This window comes from Mytilus trossulus, unplaced genomic scaffold (assembly GCF_036588685.1).
Source record: "Mytilus trossulus isolate FHL-02 unplaced genomic scaffold, PNRI_Mtr1.1.1.hap1 h1tg000244l__unscaffolded, whole genome shotgun sequence".
Lineage (NCBI taxonomy): Eukaryota > Metazoa > Mollusca > Bivalvia > Mytilida > Mytilidae > Mytilus > Mytilus trossulus.
Genome location: NW_026963317.1, coordinates 1,525,272 through 1,539,885, shown reverse-complemented (window position 1 = coordinate 1,539,885; position 14,614 = coordinate 1,525,272). Strand labels below are relative to the sequence as shown.

The 14,614-nt window shown below is 34.5% G+C and overlaps 1 protein-coding gene across 1 annotated transcript; it reads right to left on the bottom strand.

Annotated features, from left to right (window-relative positions):
- Positions 1-7,855: 7,855 nt before the first annotated feature.
- LOC134701507 (uncharacterized) lies at positions 7,856-13,966 on the bottom strand. The gene has a single exon (XM_063562657.1). The coding sequence runs from the start codon at positions 13,964-13,966 to the stop codon at positions 7,856-7,858; it is 6,111 nt and encodes a 2,036-aa protein (XP_063418727.1).
- Between the last annotated feature and the right edge of the window lie 648 nt (positions 13,967-14,614).

Sequence of the window (14,614 nt, the reverse complement as noted above, 5' to 3'; positions counted from 1 at the left end):
TTTTAAATTTGATTGAAGAGTGAGGCCTAAATATTTTGTAGAGTCAACTTTTTCTAAAGAGTGATTGTGTAATTTATAGGTAAAGTCTAAAGGTTTGCGTTTTTGAGTTACACTGAGAATTTTGCACTTGTCAGGGTGGAAATGCATGAGCCAGTCCTGCTCCCACCTGCCGGCCGCTTCTAAGTCAGACTGTAATTTAAGTGTGTCATCTGGTTTTTTAATTTCCCTATAAATAATGCTGTCATCTGCAAACAATCTTAATGTACTGTGTTCAATATATTCTGCCAAATCATTGATGAAGATTAAAAATAAAATTGGACCAAGCACTGTGCCTTTGGGTACCCCAGATGTTACAGGAATTTTATTTGATGTTTCACCTTCAAGGACTACTGTTTGTGTTCTGTTTGTTAAGAAATCTTGAATCCATAATATGCATTACAATTTATACCATAGAAACCAATTTTATACATGAGGTGGTGGTGTGAAACTTTATCAAATGCTTTTGCAAAATCCATTATTATGATGTCTATTTGGATGTTTTTATTATTTGAATTTGCAAGATCTTGAATAAATGATATTAGCTGAGTTTCACAGGAGCGGGAGGATCGAAAACCATGTTGTAAGTCATATAGTATTTTATTTTTTTCCAGATGTTTCATAATGCTACTAGCTACAACATGTTCTAATAGTTTGCAGCAGATGCAAGTCAATGATATTGGACGATAGTTTATAGGATCGTGTTTGTCACCTTTTTTGAATGCTGGACATACACTTGCGTGACGCCAGTCATCTGGGATCTTTCCAGAGTTCAGTGATGTTTGAAATATGATTGATAAGATGGGAGAGATAGATGATTTACACTCTTTTAAAATTTTACCATGGATGAGATCAGGCCCAGCAGCTTTGTTGATGTTGATATTATTTAGGAGTTTTTCAATGCCTTGTTTTTGTATCTTAATATCAGGCATCTGCGGATGTTTACTGACGCCCTTGTCTGGTATTGGGTCATCTGTTACAGGTGTAAATGCTTTTTTGAACTGTTCATTTAAAATATTAGCTTTTGCTTTTGAGTCAGATGTTAGTGAGCCCTCTTTTCGGAGTGGTGGTATGTTAGAGCTTTCAGACTTTTGTGTTTTTATGTAACTGAACAGATTTTTTGGGAAACTCTTTGATATAGTAGTAGGGTTTTCATCAACTGGTATCCCACATATCATATTTTCAATATAATTCCAATAAGATGTTCTTTGTTGTTTTTGTATATCATGTTTTAATTTTTTAAGTTGGTCTAGTTTCCCTTTTCCTTTTAATTTGTACTTTTGATACTTTTTCTTGTACTTTTTCATTTGCCGTCTAATACTGTCTGTTATCCAAGGTAAATTTTTACTATTTCTCATCATTTTCTGTGGTATGTTCTCAGTGATAGTGTTTTGTAATGAGTTTTTGAATATTAACCAAAGTGTGTTTGTATCTTCACTATCTTTTTTATGTATGATCTTTTGATATATGCCGTCTATATCCTCTTTTATTTTTTGCCAGTTTGCATTTTTATATTTATATACTTTTCGTGGCTTGGTTTGGCATCTTTTTAGTGATAGTAAACATTCTAAATATACAATATCATGGTCTGCCTCACCTAGTGGTGGTATGGTTTCAGTTTTTTCAATGATGGCTGGATAATTTGTTAACACAAGATCTAAAATTTTATCATTTCGAGTTGGTATGTTTACAACTTGTGCTAATGAATGGTCATTTATCATATCTAAAAATTGTTGATGTTGTTTTTGGTTTGGTTTTCCAGGGATGACACTTGTTGTTTCCCAATTGATGTTTCCTAAATTAAAGTCCCCACCAATAATTATGGCTGACTTTGTGTTTACATTTATTCTACTTATGGATTCATTTAGTAAATCTAAAGATGTATCATCATCTGGCTGGGGTCGATAATAAGCACATATATAACATTTACGTGCATTTGATATCGATAATTCTACCCATATCATTTCACATCCTGTGTCTAGTTCTTTGATTTCTGTACATAAATAATTATTTGATATAGCTATGAGTACACCTCCATGACATTGTCCTTTTTTATTTGGTGGTCTATCTTTTCTAAATAATGTGTAATGATCTTTTGAAAAATATTCATAAGATGATGTTTTTGAGTCTAACCAGGTTTCAGTACCAATTATAATATCAGGCTGTGTGGTATCAATCAAAATATCTACTTCTGGTTTTTTGTTCTTAATAGACTGGAAGTTAATATTTACTATTTTTAAAGGTCTGAGTAACTTATTTTGGGTATTTATACCTTTTTTGTTTTGTTTTCTGATGTCCTTGTGTGATATTGGTGATGAACAAGCATGTGGCTGTCCAGGACTACCAATATCGCTTAACAATGAAAAAGAATTGTTTGTGACTGATGATGATATATCAGTTTGGTTGAAAAATGAACTACTAAAGTTTGGAAGTCCACATTTAATACAATTCCAGGACAGGTTACTGTTGTCCATTATGTTATACATTGTTGTTACCACCCTACCACCAGGTGTCAAATTGCAATATTCGGCAACCGATGTAGTCATTTCAGCACCCATGTTAAATATGTTGAATATGAATAATTTTTTTAGTATTTTAAGGTGGCCTCTGTATTACTCAAACTAATATATTATTTCGTGCAAATCTGAGCTAAACAGCACTATAGGGCACATTTTGGATATAGACGGTTCCAAGGCCAGGTAATTGTTCATTAATGAAAACGAATAGACACTGTTAGAGTTGCCATCAACTGAGACATAGATCTAGCTTTAAACTTTTGGTCATTACAAAATGACGGTTTTCATAGAAACTGAATTAAATCATATATTTGTTTTCAAAATACTAAATTAATAGTCCCAGCTTTTAACAAGTAGATATCCGCCTAACAAATGGAAGTTATTAACGACCTTGACTTGCTATACACAGCCCTTGCACGGTCGGCCTGTAGGTCATATTCAGTTTATATAGTTTAAACAATATTTATTCAGATAAATCAACATTAAACATATTATACAATGAAATAATATTAGGGATTCAGAAACAAGCAATTTGCTTTTACAAATCTGTCTCCCTTTACAGACATAATACACTTATTGAACAATACATAAATATAAATACTGGCATGCTCTGTAATAAATATATGAATATGAAAAAGGTGAAAAAGGAAGAAAAAAAAATTCATGAGAAAAATAAAATAAAAATAATAATAAATAAACGTGAATAATTGTAATTTATACAGTGTGAAATGCTTGGGTTCCTATTGAGCGATGAGGCATTAACATCAAGGGTTAAAACGTTTACTTTTAATAATATATTTTTGCACCAAACTGAATAAAATACTATTTTGCTCATCTAAGAGTACCGTTGATCCAAAAAGCAAAGTTTTTGTGTTTACTTGGACAGGAAGAACTGAAATAGAATCTAATAGTTCATGTCTTAAATTAATGTATATAGGACAAGATAACAGAAAGTGAGTATTTGTTTCTACATCACCACAACGACAATTTGGAGAGTCTACTAAATTACGAACGAAAAGGAAGAAATAATATTAGGGATTCAGAAACAAGCAATTTGCTTTTACAAATCTGTCTCCCTTTACAGACATAATACACTTATTGAACAATACATAAATATAAATACTGGCATGCTCTGTAATAAATATATGAATATGAAAAAGGTGAAAAAGGAAGAAAAAAAAATTCATGAGAAAAATAAAATAAAAATAATAATAAATAAACGTGAATAATTGTAATTTATACAGTGTGAAATGCTTGGGTTCCTATTGAGCGATGAGGCATTAACATCAAGGGTTAAAACGTTTACTTTTAATAATATATTTTTGCACCAAACTGAATAAAATACTATTTTGCTCATCTAAGAGTACCGTTGATCCAAAAAGCAAAGTTTTTGTGTTTACTTGGACAGGAAGAACTGAAATAGAATCTAATAGTTCATGTCTTAAATTAATGTATATAGGACAAGATAACAGAAAGTGAGTATTTGTTTCTACATCACCACAACGACAATTTGGAGAGTCTACTAAATTACGAACGAAAAGGTGAGAGTTCAAAGAACTTGATTCCATTCTTAAGCGAGCATGAAGAATTTGACCAAGACGATGTCCTATATAATAATACGTTGGGACCTTACTATTTTGGGTACTAATTTGTTTTTTGAATAATGATAGAGATTCACATTTTCTTATGTTCAAGTTAAGAGTGTTCCATAGTTTTGTTGTTGCAGGGATGAAATATTCAGAATATAAACGGGCCCGTGTGTTGACTTGGGTAATATTATTTCTTTGTCTTGTATTATGATCATGCCTACTTCCTACTGAATCAGGCAATAAGTCTCTTAAATACTCTGGAGTTTTATTATTCAAAATTTTGTGATAATGAATTAGTCTATGATTGCGTCGTCTTTCAGATAATTTTTCCCATCGAGTTTCAATATATAAATTGTTTATACTGGTAAGTTTAGTACCCCCCGTGACGATACGCGCTGCGTCAAGCTGGATATTTTCAAGTTTAGCAATCAAATTCTGATTTTGGGAGTCCCAAACGACATCGGCATATTCGAGAATCGGCCGAACAAATGATATATAAACTTTTTCAAGTGAAAATCTATCAAGAACATTTTTCATTTTTCTCATTATATTTATTCTTTTGTAAGCTTTAGAAACTATATATTCAATATGGTCGTTCCAGGATCCGTTATTAGAAAAAAAGACACCTAGATGTTTGTGTTTGCTAACTGTTTGTAGCTCTTGGGTATTCATATTTAATGGAGGATGAAAGGGTCTATTTACTTTTTTTGAAATGATCATACATTCAGTTTATATATGTAATGAACTGGGAAGACATCAGATGACGTCAGCATCAACAAACAGATACTTATTTGTGAAATCGGGGACCGATATAATATGACCATGATGACGTACAACAAATATTTTATTTGACTTTATAATATAATCTTCCTTGTTATATATATGCGGAAAAAACTTTTGATGTGTTAATTGAGATATGATTGGAATTTTCTATTTTGTTGTTACTTTTTAAAATTATAAGTCAGCTCTAGCTGTAACTGATTCTTCGTTTTCTTAATCTATATATAAACGAAAATTCATTAAACATTTGAAATATTGCTTTCCGACACATGATTTTATGAAAATGTATTAAAGTTAAAAATATAATACTTGTTTCCTTAATTACTTATCGTCTTAAAATGTGTTTTCACCTTTTTATTATTTTTTAAATGAAGATGAAAATAATAATCACAACTATACTAGTTTAGTTTAGAGTCAAGGAGGACTTCATGAATAAATGAACCCTTAAAGCTGTCAGTTGTTGTTTGGTATTTCGGATGATGGATGTGTATTTTATTCGTTGATTCATTGGCAAAAGAATGATAATTAAAACTGTCTTTGTTTCATTGAAGTTGTATTTATGTTTGTTGATCTCGGTTTAGATTGGCCTTGAGTAAGCATATTATGTATTCATTGTTTGTAACTTTATGAAACAGTTTTCAGTGTTCGTTCTTTTAAGGTTTATCAGTTGATACACGACTTTGATTAGGTTGACACAAAGATGGTTTAACCCCAGAAATATAATATTCGTCGAGACCAACGACCGAGGGTTAATAAATCATTGATTTTCTAGTATGAGATCATGACAAGTCATCTAGCTCGTCCTCGTCCTCGTTTCTATATTGACGTTTAGTATATTTTCGGCTTTGTAGTTGTTAAATTTAATATAAAGTGGAATTATTAGTAGTAAGTACACTATTCTAAAACACAAATTAAAAAAAAAAAAAAAAAAAAAAATTGAAAAAAAAAGAAGAAAAAAAGAAGAAGAAAGACTAGAATGTGAATGCCGTTATAAATCTTCGTAATTGACGTTGCTCAGGAGAACAACTATTTTGATATTGGCTTGACATTACGAAGAATTGCAAATTTAACAAAGACTTATAACGGAACATCAATGGTGGTATTACACCTTACCGAACATTGAAAAAACAAGTGTAACAAACTCCGCGACTGTCATACTCTGAATCGTAAAACATATTCGTGAAAGAAATGACAGTCTAACATTGAGATCGTATCGTGAAATATCTGGTATCGAAACATGAATGCAATTCAATACAACTGAACTTAAAAAATCTACGAAAAAAATAAGCTTTTATTATCAAATAGCTTAATAAAACCAGGAAAAGATATATGTTTGTCCCAAAAAGAATTCCTCCATTTTGAATTATATGCACTTAGAGTAAGATGAAGAGAAAATGTAGAACCTAATACGAAAATATGAGAGGCGACACATAAACCTATGCGAATCATTCAACAAAACACGTTTTGAATCGTGTATGATTTTATTCCAATAAATTGTGATAAACTAGATCTATTGTATGTCAGATAGTGCAATAACATGGAGTTGATATTTATTTTCCAATGTTCAGAGTATTGTTTAAAAAGAATGTTTTGTAATTATTTTTTATAAAACTGATCATTTAAAACCAGGAAACGCGACACTACGCGACACTTCGCGAAAACAATGCGTGACCGAAATAAACTGTACAAGTTTTGCTCATTGTTGAAGGTGTTACTGCGACGTATATATAGATGATTTAATCTACGTTATTCGATCTCTGGTGATTAGTTGTCTTTTGGCAAGTATACAAGATCTACTTATATTCCATTTAACAATTCGATTTCGTTTCCTCGACCCTGTGCTTAATTTGAAGCCTATGATATCTATACAAGATTGTAAGTGAATTGTTTTATTTACATATGTTTTTGGTGTAGTTGACTCCACATAATTTTCTACAAAACCATTTGAAAAATTCAATTGTAACTGACATTATAATATTTATATGCAGGCACATGAAGTACTTATTTGGTCGTTTACAGCCTTTGTTATTACGAAATGGTTGGGACGACCCTAACATCTTACCTTATAGTTCATGCCATTACTTTAACCACGCAGTATTAGTTATACCACTGTCTCGCTCTTTATTAAAATCATATGATCACCTTTAAGGATACAATTATTGGAAACTTTTTTGAATAACAATGCCAATCGTTCATTTCAATATTAAATGTCACGATAGTCTTGGACACAGGAAACACGTTAAGCAACATTCACATTCCACTTAAATTATTACTAGTATATCTCTATAATGCAAAACTTTGATTCCTTGCACTGTTTAGGATATACCTTTTTGCACTTTTTAAGCTTTAATTTGTATTTTATAAGTGTTGGATTTTCAAATATTTCGGCCTTGAGTATTTAATGTCGAAATGCGTAGCAGGTGCAGGCAATTGGTATCGTTAATATTATAATAAACGGTTTTAAATGAACATCACTGAAAAAAACCCCAAAAGTTAACATAAGGGACAGAAAAATCGCCAATCATTTTTGTATGGAGATGTAAGCGTATGTAAAACTGAAATATCAAAATGCAGAAAAGGACACTTTTGTGATGTTTGAATATATTTACTTTGAATGAGTTATCTTGAATAAATTACTGCATTATAAGTCAAAAATGATTTGCATTTTAGTAATAAGCCGTATTCTCTTTTATTTATGTATAAAAAGAAGATGTGGTATGATTGCCAATTGCTAATTGCATTTAGATGCATATTCACCAATTACATAAACATATGAAAAAGTATAGTTGAAAGAGATAACTCTTTGTGCCCATAGGATAACATCTAACCTGGCCTAAGTAGATGCAGTATGATTGCCAATGAAACAAAAACCATTTAATTGTTATAAGTGACATCGACTATGGATGTGCAATGTTTTTTAAAATGACTCCGATGTCAACCACGGACATGCCTGCCGTCGTGGTTGTTTGTTTTGATAACTATCATCTTGCTCAAATTCGTGTTTTGGTACAGTACAATGTCCACAGTACGCACTATACGAATTTCTACCTTACGTACTAAATTGTCAGCACTAGGGAATGTTTTAGTGACTATTCCCATTGGCCAACTTAAGCGATTAACTTGATTGTCCTTGAGCAACACGACATCTCCTTCTTGAATGTTTTCTCTTTCTTGAGTCCATTTCTGTCGAATTTGTAAAGTTTGCAAGTATTCCACTCGCCAACGTTTCCAGAAAACGTTCGAAAGGTATTGTACACGCTTCCACTGTGCATAATACATGTCTTTACAATCGAATGACACATCCTTTGGAATTAATACACTAGGCTTTTGAGTGATGATAAGATTAGGTGTTAGAGGTAATGGGTCATCAGAGTCCGTAGGTACACATGTTAACGGCCTGGAGTTAATTATCGCAGACACTTCCGCTAACAATGTTACTAACACTTCATGTGATAGTTCTTTTCCAGGAAGTTCTGATAACATAGAGTCCAGGATTGATCGCGTTGTTTTTATCATTCTTTCCCATATACCTCCCATATGAGATGAATGAGGTGAATTAAAATGCCACTCTATGCCATTATCATATAAATGTTCCTTTATTGGTCCATCTTCTACATTGATACTATCAATACCAAGTTGGTCAGTGGCTCCGACGAAATTAGTACCTCTGTCAGACCTAATTAGTTTTACTTCCCCTCGAATAGCTATGAAACGTTTGAAGGCGTTAATAAACGACGAGGAAGTCATTTCCTCCACTACTTCTAGGTGAACACCTCTTGTGACTAGACATGTAAAAATGACGGCCCAACGCTTTGAATTCGCAACGCCACCTCTAGTGCGTCGGCTTATGACGGACCAAGGTCCAAATGTGTCAATCCCTATAGATGTAAATGGTGTTTCAGGGATCACACGGTCTTCAGGCAAGTCAGCCATTTTTTGTTGTTCGGTATGCCTTCGAAGCTTGCGGCAAGTTATACACTTGTAAATTATTGATGAAACAAGACGCTTTTCACCTAATATCCAGTATCCTCCTGTTCGTATTGCTCCTGATGTAAATTGTCTTCCTTGGTGTTTTATCTTTTTATGAAAGTACCGAATTATCAAGGTTGCAATCCAATGTCTACTAGGTATTAAGATTGGATTCCTTTCATCGGGTCGTACATTTGCCATTTTGATACGTCCACCAACACGCAGAATGCCTTCACTGTCGATAAATGGACTTAACTGCAACAGTGCACTATTTCCACGGAGTGGCTTGCCATTTTTAATACAATGGATTTCGTCTGAAAAGATCTCGTTTTGCACAACTCTGACAACGAACATCTCTGCATCCCTGAATTGACACCTAGTTTCTTTTGAGATTCTATTAACAAGAAAGTTCTTTATCAGCGCAATTGATCTAACAAGTGACTTCCAGTTTCCAAATCTTTCGAATCGTTGCGATCCTAAGGAGAGTTTCTCAAGACTCGTTGTTTTTCTAGTTGTTATGTCAGGACGTATTTCGTTATCGGTGTCGGGATTGATCAGAGAAAATTTTTCAATAGTTTGATCGGCATCATTTTTTATCACCGGACCAGATAGCCATATACTATTTTCTAATTTCGAAGGAATAATTGATCGAGTTGCCAGATCGGCTGGGTTGCCATCTGTATGCACATAAGACCATTGCTCGGAATTTGACACTGTGTGGATTTTCGCAACACGGTTTGACACATAATTGTAAAATCGTCGTGATGAATTGAAGATGTACCCTAGTACAACTTTACTATCGGTATAATACTGAATATCAGACAAAGGTATATCTAACTGGTCGGATATTGTTTGTCCTATTTCTGTTGCTAGCAAAGCTCCACATAGTTCTAAGCGTGGAATCGTATGACTGTGACTGGGTGCAACCTTTGCCTTTCCCATAATAAAACCAAAATTCTTATCGTCATCTAGTTGTATGTAACCAACTGCGGCTATTGCCTTCTCTGATGCGTCTGAATAAATGTGTATCTTCCTTGTTTTCGCTAAAGTAAATGAAGTAGGTACAAACATCCTTTTGAATTTTACTGTTTCCAAATCAAAGAGTGACGTTCTCCAAGATTCCCACTCGTTGTAAACCTCTTCCGGTAACGGTTCATCCCACATGATCTGTCCTGTCATAACTGATCTGAGCAGTAATTTTCCTTTAATAGTTACTGGCGCTAAGTATCCAAGAGGATCAAATATACTGTTTATTGTTGACAATAATCCTCGACGAGTATACGGTTTGACATCTCTATCGATGTAGTACATGAAAGTATCAGTTTCAAGGTCCCAGTTCATACCAAGGCTATGTTGTATTGGAAGAATATCGGAACTAAGGTCGAGATCCTTAAGACTCTTTGCAAGATCTTCATTATCAAACGAATGCATAACTTCCTCAACATTTGAAGATATCTTGTGTAGTCGAATGTTACCAATAGATTTTAAAGCTGACTTAGTTCTCTTCATGAGATCAATTGCTTCGGCGCTAGAAGGTTTCGAAGTTAAACCATCATCAACGTAGAAATCTCTAGTGACAAAATCAAGCATATCGGAGCCAAACTCATTTTCTCCTTCCATGGCAGTTTTTCTAAGTCCGTATGACGCAATAGCAGGACTAGGACTATTGCCGAATACGTGCACACACATGCGATACACTGTTAGAGGTTTGTCAAAATCATTGTCGGTGTACCAGAAAAATCGTAGATAGTCTCTGTGTTTTTCATCAACTTTAAAACTGTAAAACATTTGTTCTATATCGCCCATGATGGCCACTTGCTCCCTACGGAAGCGGAGCAAAACACCGATTAGATTATTCGTCAAATCTGGTCCACTAAGCAACACATTGTTAAGAGACACGCCATCAAATTGTGCAGAGGAATCAAACACAGCACGAAGTTTCCCAGGTTTCTTGGGGTGATAAACCCCGAATATTGGCAAATACCATTGTTCCTGATCATCGTTGATATGTGGGGCCTTCTCAGCGTGACCCTTTTCTAGAATTGTATTCATGAAAGTGAAGAAATGTTCACGCTTCTGAAGATCTTTGCGAAGATTTGCATCTAGACCTTTGGCTCTTTTCCATGCTAGATTTCTGTTATTTGGTAGAACTTGACGATCTTGTCGAAACGGTAATGGGGCGGACCAATTACCACTTGAGTCCTTCCAAAAGTTTGTATCCATAGATTCTATAAATTCTCTGTCATCACGAGACAGTCCAGGTTTATCATCATCAGGACGGCGAATAAACACATCTTTGCCAATGTTGTCGTATGCACTTTCATTAACTTCAAGTGTACGCACTTCATCAATTTTAAGTTCACTTGTACACGGTGGAAATATCGATATTCTATCGGAAGAAAGTAAGTATGTCTTTTTAACACGAGTTTCGTCTGGATAGTGCAGTTTTCCGAGACAAGTTTCACCAATAACTGTCCATCCCAGAGGAAGTTTTTGTGCATAAGGCGCATTCCCAGATCCAATTCTTTGATCAAGCACGTGATGAGCAGAAATGAGATCACGTCCAATTAAGAGCAAGATTTCGGACTCTTCGTCAAGAGGTTCGATAAATTCCACGAGATCACTGAGATGATTATGAAACAAAACAACTTCTTGAGTAGGTATTTCGTCTTTAGAATCTGGAATGAGGTTACACTCTAAAATGTCAGGCACATGTAATTGAGTTTGTTTATCTAATGACTCGACGACTAAACCACTAAGCTTTCGACCAGATGCTTGAGATTTTCCGGAACATGTTGACAAGGTAAAATCGGAGACACTCGTTGATCCAAAGTAATCGAAGAGTTCCGATTTTCCTAAAGTCCTATTCGATTGATCGTCCATTAAAGCATATACTTTTAGCCTTCTATCAGGATTGGCACTACGATACACTTCTACCGGTATTATCTTTGCGCATGATTTGCCACCAAATTTATCCATGCAAATCTGTGTGCATGCTGATTGTATGGGTGTTTGAACTTCATGTTCCACATCAACAGGCTCCCCGCCATGACCTGATGGCTCTGTAGACTGTTGATCTCGATTTTTTATGTGCAGTGCTGTAGGGTGATCTGTTTTTCCACACTCCCCACATTTAATTGCGTTAGGACAGTTCCGTTTAAAATGTGATGCTGACAAGCAACATCCGAAACATAATTTGTTCAACTTCAAAAATTGTCTACGTTCTTGTATTGGCTTTGACTTGAATGTTCTACAATCATTAAGTGTATGGTTTGTACCATGAATCAAACATTTCTCACGAGGATTGACACTTTGACTCCTCTCATTTTTTGTTTCAGCGAAGTCTGTTTTCCTGGTACGAACGTCATTAAGTTTCCCTTTTGTTGTTGGTAGTTTATCCTTAAAACCAGTGTTTGCCTGTTGACTGTCATATAAAAAACTTGGATTGTTCTTTACCTTACTTTGTTGCTGAATAAACTGAGCAAATACATGAAATGGTGGATATATTGTTTTGTTTTTATCGTTATAATTAACGGCCATACTAGTCCATCGTTCCTGAAGCTGATATGGAAGCTTAGCTACGATTGGCGTTACACCAACTGATGAGTCAAAATAGGAAAATATAACCTTGTAATTGTCATTTTCTTTCACAGATGATATCTCTGACAAGATGTCTGACAGATCATACAACTTAAAATAATCTTTGTTTGTAATGCACGGAAAAGCTGCTAGTTTTGTCTTGAGTGCACTATCGATAAGCTCTGGGCTACCATACCTTTCATTTAATCTCTCCCAGATTAGTTTAAGAGCTCTTGACGGATTGTTAGTATTCGCAGCTTTGATACTTTGAACTTGTGTTTTAGAACTAGGACCAGTCCACTTTAACAATAGGTCTATTTCCTCACTTGAATCTGCATCAATCTCTTTGACTATTTTCATGAAACTGTCCTTCCAAGATGGATAATACTCGGGTTTGTCATTAAAAATATTGAACCTTGACATTAAGAGATCACGTTTAAGCAAGAAACGTGTGAAATCAGTAGCAAGAGTTCTATCACTCGGATAAGGATGATTATCTGACACATGCGTATCTGCAATATTATTTTTTCTTGGAATGAACGAGTTGGCGTGTGGGTCAAATGTTCCACTGACATGTGTGTTTTCTTGATCGATATGAGTTGAATGTTTGTTTTCTTTATCGATATGAAATGCATCAGTGTTTTCTTTGTCGATCTCAATTGAACTAATTTGTTTCTGAACATGATTAATATATGCGGCAGTTTTTGATTTCGAATCAAGCGGTGGTTGATCAGGCAACACTTGTGACATATTTTCATCGCATTCATTTTGCAAAGCATTAGCCTCCGCTTCAACTGCTGCTGCTTCCTTCTGTCGAGAAAGCAGGTCTAAATCGGCTTCAATGTCGGCCTTCTTGCGTTCTACTTTTGCTGATTCTATCGACCTTTTCTCTTCTATAAGAGCCTTCTCCTTCAATAATAAAGTTTCTTTCTCTGCAAAATGAACTTTAACCTTTGCAGCTTCAGCTTTGGCCCTTGCTCTTGCAAGAACTGATGAAGAGGAGGAACTATGTGTTTTTCTGGATGAGTGGCTTCTCCTAGAACTTCTGCTAGCTAAGGAATTCTCTCTCTCTATAGCACGTAACTCATTAATGAATGTGTTCATTCGTTTACTTTCTGTTTCCACAAATTGCGTAAAATCTTGCATTTCACCTGATAGTTTATTAACTTCATCCATGCCTTCAGCAGTGTTAGTCCTCGAAAGAAAATCTAAGTATTCTTTACAAATTGTGTCATAACGTACAGTTCCACTCATGAATTCTGTTTTTAACTCCTGTAATGATGTTAACTCATTTGAATACGGTTCAATGTTTCTTGCTAAAAGCTGAAGGTCACTTTTTACGATTTGCATTCTTAACAGAAATTTTCTTTGTTTGTTTTCAAAAAGTTCTTTACCACTCTCAGTAAGTGTGCGTAATCTTTTATCGGTATCCGCAGTGTTGATCATCTCGGATGTAGTACTTGACACAGAGTCAATATTGTCTTCTATACCAGCCATCTTGAATGCCGGGTAAGTTATATCACTAGCCAAATAAATCTCCTTAGTCTTTTTACTGTAATGACTCCCATCTATTCTTTGCGGGCATTAAATAATGGACTTCATTAAAGATAACCGTTTTATTTATTGTCATATAATCCACTCTATTAACACAATGTAGCATGAATAACAAAGGTATGCTGGTGCTCAATGAATGATTACAAATGTTGACAGGTAAGAATAACTCCAAACTGAACGTGAACATCAAACGGTAAAAAGACTGTGCCGGAATCTGGCAGATATATCAATAAATGATGCTGAATCATCAACGTGAGCATGTAAATATGGGGAAATTACAAAAGAGGGGAAAGTAACGAAGAAGATAGTAAATGTAAGTCAACTTTCGGAAACATCATGAAATAATTACGGACGAGTCAGTACAGGGGCCTTTTATAGCTGACTATATGCGGTATGGGCTTTGCTAATTGTTGAAGGCCGTACGGTGACCTATAATTGTTAATGTTTGTGTCATTTTGGTCTTTTGTGAATAGTTGTCTCATTGGCAATCATACCACATCTTCTTTTTTATACTGTCTACTTTTATTTATAATTTTTAAGAATCACAAAGAATCCAGAATATTTTCAAGTAAAGCAACACAAACAAAACCA

What these genes read in the sequence shown, in the direction of transcription:
- LOC134701507 (XM_063562657.1), bottom strand. Translation starts at nt 13,966, where the DNA reads ATGGCTGGTATAGAAGACAATATTGACTCTGTGTCAAGTACTACATCC.